We start from the raw sequence: 12,014 nt of genomic DNA on the forward strand, positions 1-12,014 counted from the left end.
TTGCTCAGGCTTTAGAAAGTATTCTCGAACAGGATTGCTATAGAAAAATTTAATCGGATCGCGGTAGCGAATTTGTTAATCCACATGTGCAAAAGGTTCTATTGAAATATAATAGAACTGCGTTAATTCTTTAGCGATTACTCTTCTTCAGGGCAATATGTTTATCTAGGTTCTGAAACAGAATAATATTTTTTATTGTTAAGTTCAAAGGATATTAATTTTCTTAGCTTGGTTTCTTAACCTTTCGTAGATGTGTTGCATGAAACTCATGAAATGGTTGTCTAGATTTCTATTTTGGACTTTTCTGAGCTAGATTTCCTAACGTTTCGTAGGTGTATGTCAAGTTTTATTAATAATATTTGATTTTCTAATAAAGTTGGGTTTTAATTTTCAGAAATAAGAACGTCTATGTTTAAAATACATCTGATTTTCTTAATAATATTTGATGTCCTTTTAATAATTGGATACATTTTTGCATTTAAAAAAAAATAAAGTTTTTTTCCATGTAATGAATTTCAATACGTTTTTATCTGTAAAACTATCGCATGATTCTAAAAGACACAATTTTCTAGATATGAAAAAGTGCTTTATTGAAATAATGCATTTACACATAAATCTATACACTCTATAGTTCTTATGATTATGACTTCATTATCTTCAACCGATGGTGATGTCTCGATGGTGACATCATCTTCATCTTTGATAAATGTCTCCTTTATTGCTTCTTTCCGTCTTTTAGTGGGTGGAGGGAGAAACTCCATAGTATCTCATCCAGCTGCATATCCTCAACCATAGCTTCTTTCCGTCTTTTAGTGGGTGGGGGGGAGAAACTCCCTAGTATTATCATGCTCTGCCAGCTGCAGTGTTTCTGGAGTTTCATCTTTCTCCCCCCCGGTCTAGTGCCTTTTCTATATTGGATATTGTAACCTCATTCTCTACACTTAATTCTAGATCCCTCTGCTGAGTATTATCAAACGGATTGTGCCTCCAGAAACTCAAAAATAAAATATGAGGATTATATTAGTGAAGTTAAACGAATCTAAGTTGGGTAAATTTTAGCATATTTTTTTAAATAAAGATGGATTTCAATTTTCAGAAGTATGAACATATCAGTTTAAAAAAAATTTGATTTCATTCATAACATTGATTTTTTTTAATAAAGTTGGGTTCACCTGAACCCATCTCAGGTTTTTTCATACCCGAAAATTACGACTTTCTAAATTTTTATTTGGTTGTTTCAGAATAAAGAAGATTTTAGTACAGTACCACATTCGCACTATCGTTACCACGTGGGAATGTGATTTTTGTTGCTGTTTCAAATACAATTCTACGACTTTTTAATATTATTCTCACTACTCAAAGGTCCATGAAATATTTTGCTATATATTTACATATTAGGGAGGTGAAATAGAACCTTTTTACCATCACTCTTACCAGGTTTTTTCATACCCAAAAATTACGACTTTCTAAATTTTTCATTTGGATGTTTCAGAATAAAGAAGATTTTAGTGCAGTACCACAGTCGCACTATCGTTACCAAGTTGGAATGTGAAAAAAAACCACTAGTATTATTATATTAAATTTTCAATTGATCGGTGAATATTCTACCGAAAAGCTTTTTTCGAGAATTCAAATTGAATTCTATGACCTTTTTAATATTCTCACTACTCAAAGGTCCAAATGTAAGAACTTTTACTTGAATTTCATTAAATTTATGAACTAACATCTAAAATTTTGTCATGATGATAACCGGAAATTTCGTTGTCCATTTTGCACGTCCTGCATTTATAAAGATATGTTTTCCTTCTCATATCTCGTGTTATCAAGTTGAACTTCCTTTGTTTGCACCAATAACATCTCGCATCTTTGACAATGTCATTGGGGTTAACTGGGTAGTATTCTATTTTTGGCTTCGTTAAGGAGTTCAGAAAGTAGAAGTTCATTTTGGTTTTTTTTTCAAGCAGTTCGATGTATCTAGTACTATATTAAATACGTAACCTACTGAGTTCTAAGTGCCAAGGACATTGTAATGGGATCGATTTTTAACTGATTAAATTCATATTTGATTAAAACAGACGAACACACCAGCACTCTTTGCCAAATTTCGTCAATATATGCACCACACATTTGTCCAACAGTCACAAATTCAACAGGTTGAGCATTTTTGGGGTTGCTAAAAAATTCGTCCAACTGGAATAGGAGATCATCAAATTTTGCTTGATAGAGAACCGGAGGATTTGACAGGACTTCAATTATTCTGATGTAAATACTGGTTGTGCATGCTACACAAGTGATGGTGGCAATCATGTCTGATGACTCTTGCAGCAAGACTGGACTAGGGCATCTTTCAACCTCCAAATCTGTTGTAGATGCACCCACACCCGGTTCTTCCTTGTATACAATATGCCTGTCGCCGAGTGAATTCATGGCAAACTCAGGTCTTGCGACCTCCAGCCAATCGTCAGGCAATGCTTCTGAATACATATTCCGATACTCCTGCTCAATATTGCCTGAAAACATTCCATTCGTATGTCCTTCTAAAACCTCCTTAACCCTTTCGACTACCTTTCGTTCATCTTCTGTAACAGGCAGATCACGCATAGTTCGAGTCAAATCACGCAAAGCTTCGGCAAAGGCAGCTTCACTCGCTATGAACTCGTTAGCAAATACTCCACCACTTGCGTAGATTTTGTCGCCCACATCAACTTTTGCAGAATATCCAACTTTTGCTTTGACCGTGTTGACAGTACACAAAAGGTTCTTCTGTCTTGCGATTTCCTCCACCTTTTGTCTTGAAGTTATGTTTTCCTTGTTTTTGGTTCTATGTTGAGCAATACTGGCGTCAAAATGTGGTCTTTGGGGACCCGTAGGGGCTTGCGGCATATACCGAGGCTTTTGAGGTTGGGGCACAGGATGTCGTATGGGGGGTGGGCTCGGAGCTAGTCTAAATTCAGTAGTTCGATGTTGGAAATTTGGCTGGAAGCGCGGTGGCACAGGAAATCGACCACCCTTCTCATTCTATTCGGCAGGTTTGGATACCATGTCGGTCTTGAATATGTCGAATATGCCTTTGGAGCAGTCCTTCTTGCTGGTTTAGGTTTGGATTTTTTCTGACCTTTCACGAGGGACACGATGTGATCCGTACTTTCGTCCGCTGATGCTATAACCTTTTCCCCTTCAGAACGTTGGACTATTCTGAATGATTTTGGATGGGCTAGTAGTAACGACCTTATATTTGAATAGCCAAGTGCTCTGTAGGGAATACGAATGCCGAACAGTTGTTGATAGTTTTCGTCTAACTTCCATATTAAAATTCCGTCTTCCTCAACAACAAGGGACACATTGATGTTTTTGACCACTGTTTCTTCATCCATGATTGTATCTTTTAGCTATATTCAACTCGTTAATGTATCCTGAAACTTGGGTTAAATTTTAAAACGCAATAATTAACTTTTAGTTGAACTCTTTGTTGACGATTTGCGAACAGCGTGCCCGAGTGGAGGTGGAACTTCGTGTGTAGGGAGCTTAAATTAACGGTACAAACGGGGAACTCGCATTAACGGCCATACTGAGTCGAAATCAGATTGAATGGATTCAGGTTCCCTTGAGAGCGAGTGAAGCCACAAGGACAAGCTATTTCGAGAAATACTAGCATAAAGAGAATAAAATAAGGAAGTGATGCATTTATTTACTCACATATCGAACAGACCTTCTGGTATATCAATACACTTGCGGTAATTGGCACTGGGTTAAATCTTCACACTAGTAATAAAATTAATGTTCAGTACTTCGGTCTATTAATTAAACACAGATTCAACATGAGTGAATAATTCACAAAACAACTTATAAGAGATTCCTCATAGACTGAAAAAAGACTCCGATAAAAGGCTGATGCGAGACTCCAAAATAAAACTAACTCAAAATTGCTAATTTCTAGCTATCTACTATTTCCAATTTCACCAGAGGTTACGTCCGGGCGTTATTAACAAGTATATTATTCAGATCCTATTCGTTTCACTATCTGTCCTATATTACTATTGGACCAATCAGCTAGTTGATTTTAATTAACTTTTGAACCGGCTTATGATTCTTTAAAATTTCGCTTTGGAATTCTTCCTAGCATGATACAATTTTTTACTTGATACATAGTTTCATATTGTATTTCACGCAAATATTTTCTGAAGCTTTACTTTGTAATTTATGCAATTTTTGAAACATTTTATGCAAATTTCAAACCCAAGATTTAGATTACATGGTTGGTTGCGTTAGGATGTTACTTCTATGATATTTTTTCTTGTTGAAAAGGCCTTTCACCAAGGAATCAAGGTGTAACATTCTGAGCTACCTTTATTATTTCATCTCCACTATCCTTATACACATATATATATATATATATATACGATATACGATGGGTAATTTACCGGGGTAATTTCAACTTTATTGTCGTTTTTTATTCCTGGGTATTTAACGAATAGTTTATTTAGTGAACATTTAACATGCTAAGATGTTACTTCTATGATATTTGTTCTTGTTGAATAGGCCTTTCACCAAGGAATCAAGGTGTAACATTCTGAGCTACCTTATTATTTCATCTCCACTATCCTTATACATATATATATATATATATATATATATATATATATATATATATATATATATATATATATATATATTTATATATATATATATATATATATATATATATATATATATATATATATATATATATATATATATATATATATATATATATATATATATATATATATATATATATATATATATATATATATATATATATATATATATATATATATATATATATATATATATATATATATATATATATATATATAAATACTTGCTACCTAATCTCCTCAATTTAGCCGCAAAGGAGGAAATAAAGTTAGGGAACTACTATATTCTTCTAGCAGAAATATAGTTATCTAGTTTAACGAGATTCCGCTCGAATTATAAGTTTCTTCATCAAATTTTCTCGCTATGCGCTATATTCTATGAAGCGAAGTGGATGCACTTATTTTGAACTTTTAAAAAAATTTTTTTTTCATTTATCAATAAAAGAATATTTTACCTCCCCTTTTTCTTTGTGTTCAATCATTTCCATGATTGATATTCCTTAAATTTCCGTACCATCTGACGATAGTTGTGTTTTGGGCGTTCCTTGTGATGCAGATACTTCTGGGGAACTTTGGGAGATGTTACAACGGGTCTAACATTTGTTCTGGCGTTGGGGTACTGGGTCCTCATAATTGCGTTACTGTCCGTCGGAGGATTCTGTTGATAAGCTTCTACTTGGTTTTTGATGTATTGACACGGGGCCTGGTTTGGAACTTCAAAATACGCGGTGTCTGAATGTTTCGAACATGGCCCTTCGTTGTTAGCAAGAACACTTCCAAAATGGGGGTTGTGGGGTAGATTAATTTCAACCGTAAAATACGTCGCTACCATCATCTCTAGGTTTGAGCAAAATTCTGTTTGTTTTTGTAAATCTCTGGTAATTTCGACTCGGTTTTCTTTCAGTTGCTTCTCTAGATTGTCTTGTTGGAGCTTAATTATTTCTTTTTGAGCTTTTAAGTTGTCGTATGTATGTCGTAATCCTAAAATCTTTACTCGTTCAGGAGCCAGGTGTTCTTGTATGGATATTGTCGCAGATAGCACAGTATTTTTTCTATACTCTTGCACGTTTTTGCCAATTTCTTGCAGTTTATCGTATGTTGTTTTGTGAATTATTCACTCATGTTGAATCTGCGTATAATTAATAGACTGAAGTACTGAACGTTACTTATATTACTAGTGTGCAGATTTAACCCAGTGCCAATTACCGCAAGTGTATTGATATACCAGAAGGTCTGTTCGATATGTGAGTAAATAAATGCATCACTTCCTTATTTTATTCTCTTTATGCTAGTATTTCTCGAAATAGCTTGTCCTTGTGGCTCCACTCGCTCTCAAGGGAACCTGAATCCATTCAATCTGATTTCGACGCAGTACGGCCGTTAATGCGAGTTCCCCGTTTGTACCGTTAATTTAAGCTCCCTACACACGAAGTTCCGCCTCCACTCGGGCACGCTGTTCGCAAATCGTCAACAAAGAGTTCAACTAAAAGTTAATTATTGCGTTTTAAAATTCAACCCATGTTTCAGGATACATTAACGAGTTGAATATAGCTAAAAGATACAATCATGGATGAAGAAACAGTGGTCAAAAACATCAATGTGTCCCTTGTTGTTGAGGAAGACGGAATTTTAATATGGAATCTAGACGAAAACTATCAACAACTGTTCGGCATTCGTATTCCCTACAGAGCACTTGGCTATTCAAATATAAGGTCGTTACTACTAGCCCATCCGAAATCATTCAGATTAGTCCAACGTCCTGAAGGGGAAAAGGTTATAGCATCAGCGGACGAAAGTACGGCTCACATCGTGTCCCTCGTGAAAGGTCAGAAAAAATCCAAACCTAAACCAGCAAGAAGGACTGCTCCAAAAGCATATTCGACATATTCAAGACCGACATGGTATCCAAACCTGCCGAATAGAATGAGAAGGGGTGGTCGATTTCCTGTGCCACCGCGCTTCCAGCCAAATTTCCAACATCGAACTACTGAATTTAGACTAGCTCCGAGCCCACCCCCCATACGACATCCTGTGCCCCAACCTCAAAAGCCTCGGTATATGCGGCAAGCCCCTACGGGTCCCCAAAGACCACGTTTTGATGCCAGTATTGCTCAACATAGAACCAAAAACAAGGAAAACATAACTTCAAGACAAAAGGTGGAGGAAATCGCACGACAGAAGAACCTTTTGTGTACTGTCAACACGGTCAAAGCAAAAGTTGGATATTCTGCAAAAGTTGATGTGGGCGACAAAACCTACGCAAGTGGTGGAGTATTTGCTAACGAGTTCATAGCGAGTGAAGCTGCCTTTGCCGAAGCTTTGCGTGATTTGACTCGAACTATGCGTGATCTGCCTGTTACAGAAGATGAACGAAAGGTAGTCGAAAGGGTAAAGGAGGTTTTAGAAGGACATACTAATGGAATGTTTTCAGGAAATATTGAGCAGGAGTATCGGAATATGTATTCAGAAGCATTGCCTGACGATTGGCTGGAGGTCGCAAGACTTGAGTTTGCCATGGATTCACTCGGCGACAGGCATATTGTATACACTGAAGAACCGGGTGTGGGTGCATCTATAACAGATTTGGAGGTTGAAAGATGCCCTAGTCCAGTCTTGCTGCAAGAGTCATCAGACATGATTGCCACCATCACTTGTGTAGCATGCACAACCAGTATTTACATCAGAATAATTAAAGTCCTGTCAAATCCTCCGGTTCTCTATCAAGCTAAATTTGATGATCTCCTTTTCCAGTTGGACGAATTTTTTAGCAACCCCAAAAATGCTCAACCTGTTGGTTTTGTGACTGTTGGACAAATGTGTGGTGCATATATTGACGAAATTTGGCAAAGAGTGCTGGTGTGTTCTTCTGTTTTAATCAAATATGAATTTAATCAGTTAAAAATCGATTCCATTACAATGTCCTTTGCACTTTCAAAGATTCGAGATGTTATTGGTGCAAACAAAGGAAGTTCAACTTGATAACCCGAGATATGAGAAGGAAAACATATCTTTATAATTGCAGGACGTGCAAAAAGGACGCCGAAATTTCCGGTTATCATCATGACAAAATTTTAGATGTTAGTGTATAGATTAAATGAAATTGAAGTAAAAGTTCTTGCAGTTGGACCTTTGAGTAGTGAGAATATTAAAAAAGTCATAGAATTCAATTTGAATTCTCGAAAAAAGCTTTTCGGTAGAATATTCACCGATGAATTGAAAATTTACTATAATGATACTAGTCATTTTTTTTCACATTCCAACATGGTAATGATAGTGCGACTGTGGTACTGCACTAAAATCTTCTTTATTCTGCAACATCCAATTGAAAAATTTAGAAAGTCGTAATTTTCGGGTACGAAAAAAACAGAGAAGGCTTCAGGTGAGAGTGAGGGCATAATGATTCAATTTCACCATCCCTAATATGCAAATATATAGCTAAATATTTCTTTGACTTTTGAGTAGTGAGAATAATATTAAAAAGTCGTAGAATTATATTTGAAACAGCAACAAAAATCACATTCCCACGTGGTAACGATAGTGCGAATGTGGTACTCTACTAAAATCTTCTTTATTCTGAAACAACCAAATAAAAATTTAGAAAGTCATAATTTTCGGGTATGAAAAAACCTGAGATGGGTTCAGGTGAACCCAAATTTATTAAAAAAAATCAATGTTATTAACAAAATCAGATGTCTTTTAAACTGAGACGTTCATATTTCTTAAAATTAAAATCCAGCTTTTTAAAAACAAAATATGCAAAAATGTACCCAACTTAGATTCGTTTAACTTCACTAACATGATACTCATATTTTATTTTTAAGTTTCAGGAGGCACAATCCATTTTTGACGATAGTCAGTGGAGGGATCTAGACTTAAGTGTAGAGAATGAGGTTACAATATCCTATATAGAAAAGTCACTAGACCGGGGGAGAAAGATGAAACTCCAAAAACACTGCAGCTGGCAGAGGATGATAATACTAAGGATTTCCCCCCCCCCCCCACCCACTAAAAGACGGAAAGAAGCTATGGTTGAGGATATGCAGCTGGATGAGATACTATGGAGTTTCTCCCTCCACCCACTAAAAGACGGAAAGAAGCAATAAAGGAGACATTTATCAAAGATGAAGATGATGTCACCATCGAGACATCACCATCGGTTGAAGATGATGAAGTCATAATCATAAAAACTATAGAGTGTATAGATTTATGTGTAAATGCATTATTTCAATAAAACAATTTTTCATATCTAGAAAATTGTGTCTTTTAGAATCATGCGATAGTTTTACAGATAAAAACGTATTGAAATTCATTACATGGAAAAAAAACTTTATTTTTTTTTAAATGCAAAAATGTATCCAATTATTAAAAGGACATCAAATATTATTAATAAAATCAGATGTATTTTAAACATAGACGTTCTTATTTCTGAAAATTAAAACCCAACTTTATTAGAAAATCAAATATTATTAATAAAACTTGCCATACACCTACGAAACTTTAGGAAATCTAGCTCAGAAAAGTCCAAAATAGAAATATAGACAACCCATTTCATGAGTTTCATGCAACACATCTACGAAAGGTTAAGAAACCTAGCTAAGAAAATTAATATCCTTTGAACTTAACAATAAAAAATATTATTCTGTTTCAGAACCTAGATAAACATATTGCCCTGAAGAAGAGTAATCGCTAAAGAATTAACGCAGTTCTATTATATTTCAATAGAACCTTTTGCACATGTGGATTAACAAATTCGCTACCGCGATCCGATTAAATTTTTCTATAGCAATCCTGTTCGAGAATACTTTCTAAAGCCTGAGCAACTTCAACACCTCTCTTTGATCACAATAGAATGGCATATGCATAGCAACTAAAGAAACTGATTTCCACTAGAATATATTTGTAGGGTGTATTGTGATGCCGCTGAATCTCATATAGAGTTAGAAGATCAGTTTGCATTATATGCAGAGGGAAAAAGGCTTTAGTTTGTCAATATTGTTTGCCACGAAGCCTGCGATTCCGAAGCAGAGTGTAACTTGGTTCATTTTCTAAATACTCTTTTGCATTTTTAATGTGCTGCCACCTAGGCCAGAGGCAATTTTAGAAGGCGCTGTTGTGCAAATTTTCTTTGAAGCTTCTTATTGTAGAGGTTCGAAAGCCGATGTGAGGAAAGCGTTTTGGCCTGTTTCAAAACAGATTCATTGAACGCTCTTTTATCCTTCTAAATCGGGATTATATTTTAATTCAATACCCATGTTGCTATGTCCCCCTCTTAAAATAAAATCTTTTTTTTAAATTTATATATATTTACACTTAAATTTTCAATAAATAAAACTACGGAACCACTATTAATCTCATTAATATTTTCCAGATGAGTGACAATATCGTCGACCCATTGCATATATACACTCCCATAAATTTCCAAATGATGATACACCACAAAAATTTCGGTGTGCACATAATGGTCATACACCTCTCTATGACTCTCATTTAGATGAAGTATTTTTAAAACAATTGAGGCTTTGATACTGTCCTGACCCCCCCCACGCTTAAATCCGGTTTTCTAAAAATGCACGAATTTTCTCTACATATTCATGAATAATTTATGGGGTCGGTTATAAAATTTCCCGCCATAAGTGTATTAAATGGATAGCCAAAGGTTGCAGGGAAAAGGTCTATTGTATTCAGAATCGAATTTGTTTTCTGAAATTCTGGTGGCAATGAGAAGTATGTATCATTACCCCTTCCCCCTTGTATATCATCATTACCTAAACCCTCTCTCTCTTGTTTATCATCACCAACTAAACCCTCTCTCTCTTGTATATCATCACCACCTAAACCCTCTCCCTCTTGTATATCATCACCAGCTAAACCCTCTCCCTCCCTTGTATGTCACTATTCTAACCCCCTCCCCACTTTGTTCAACAAAAGGGCTGGTGTGTTTACTAAAATCTCCCAGTTCGCTTAACATAGCCTCTAATGTGCTAGGGCTATGTAAATCCATCCAAGACATTTCATTTTCATGTATAATTAAATTTGATTGAACTGGGACTATATTCATTAAATCTAAGGGGGAAGGATTCTCATTTAAGTCTCTGGAAAAATTATCTAAAATTTGCATAGTATTCGGACTTAACCAAGGTAAATCACCCTCTGAAGTAACTGCATTGCATTGTTCAACTATATTATCAACACTGAAATAATGTCCCAATAAATTATCTGCCCATTCCGTGTCATTGATAAAAGTCTTGGCTTATGTATCATTTACATTCTCACTATCTTCATAGCATTCCTGTACCTAAATATCACGAAACTCCATTGGCGCTTCAATTTGGATTATTTCATCAAAGTGACTTGTTTCTTCAGATGAGGAAGAAGGTAGTGCTTATGGAACCGATGTAACCTACAAAGAAACAGCCACTTAATTTCAACGTGCACAAAACACCCTATTTTTTTAAAGTAAGATGAAAATTGGATCAACAGCGACTATATTTTCAAATCGTTTGGAAAATGTGCTACAAAAAAACACACTTAGTAGTAGTAGCAGAAGCAGATTCTATGCCACTATCTTTTTGCGCATAGTGTCATTTTGCTAGTTTTGAAGCATTGTAATTGCGTCTATTTCAAAAACTGACATCAGGTACTTATTTCTATACCAATAACAATAGTGAAACTACTTTTTCAGTTAAAAAATTGAATTTTAATACTCATAAATTTGCGATATTCATTATACTATCTTAGGATTCTTAGCAGCGCTTTTACTAATGTGCTGTCTATACTAAAATAATGAAAATCCCACCATAGTTTAATCTTAACCATGCAACATACTTAATAGAGGCACTTTTAAGCATTATAATAGCCATAAATTTGCAATATTCATTATACTATCTCAGCGAATTATCTAGTAGACAGAAAAATTAAAAAAAGCAGCGCATGCGCCGGTCACACACATACACACAATAAAATAGTGAAAATCATAACATGTAAAATACTAAATATCAGCACTATTTAGCTATATAATAGTCTTAAATTTACAATACTCATAGTTTTCTTAGCGAATTATTTAGTAGAAATAAAAATATTAAAAGCAGCGCTTGCGCTTACTATAATGAAAATGACTTTCTAGTTTCATGTTAATGTACTCAAAATGGAAAACAAATATCATATGAAAATATTTATCATAAGCAACATCTGCCCCCACCCCTCTTGCAATTCATAAGATTCACTGTAGAAAATTTGACTGGAATAAAAAAGCATCTTCTTTCTGAGAAACCCTTGCCATTTCCTATATCACGATTCATAGGATTTTCTGTAGGAAATATGACGGGAATAAAAAATCATCTTTTTCAGCCAAACCTCTGCTATCCTAATTCATAAGGA

The 12,014-nt window shown here is 35.0% G+C and overlaps 1 protein-coding gene and 1 pseudogene across 1 annotated transcript; one reads left to right on the plus strand and one right to left on the minus strand.

Moving 5' to 3' along the window:
• Window positions 1–1,998: 1,998 nt before the first annotated feature.
• On the minus strand, window positions 1,999–3,378 carry LOC148938981 (uncharacterized; annotated as a pseudogene).
• A 2,821-nt stretch (window positions 3,379–6,199) lies between these two features.
• On the plus strand, window positions 6,200–7,616 carry LOC148938982 (uncharacterized). The gene has a single exon (XM_089107418.1). The coding sequence runs from the start codon at window positions 6,204–6,206 to the stop codon at window positions 7,614–7,616; it is 1,413 nt and encodes a 470-aa protein (XP_088963544.1). The 5' UTR covers window positions 6,200–6,203.
• Window positions 7,617–12,014: the final 4,398 nt, after the last annotated feature.

The sequence above is a fragment of the Artemia sp. Qi Xiang Cuo genome, unplaced genomic scaffold (genome assembly GCF_049724085.1).
Source record: "Artemia sp. Qi Xiang Cuo unplaced genomic scaffold, ASM4972408v1 HiC_scaffold_23, whole genome shotgun sequence".
In the NCBI taxonomy this organism is placed as follows: Eukaryota; Metazoa; Arthropoda; class Branchiopoda; order Anostraca; family Artemiidae; genus Artemia; species Artemia sp. Qi Xiang Cuo.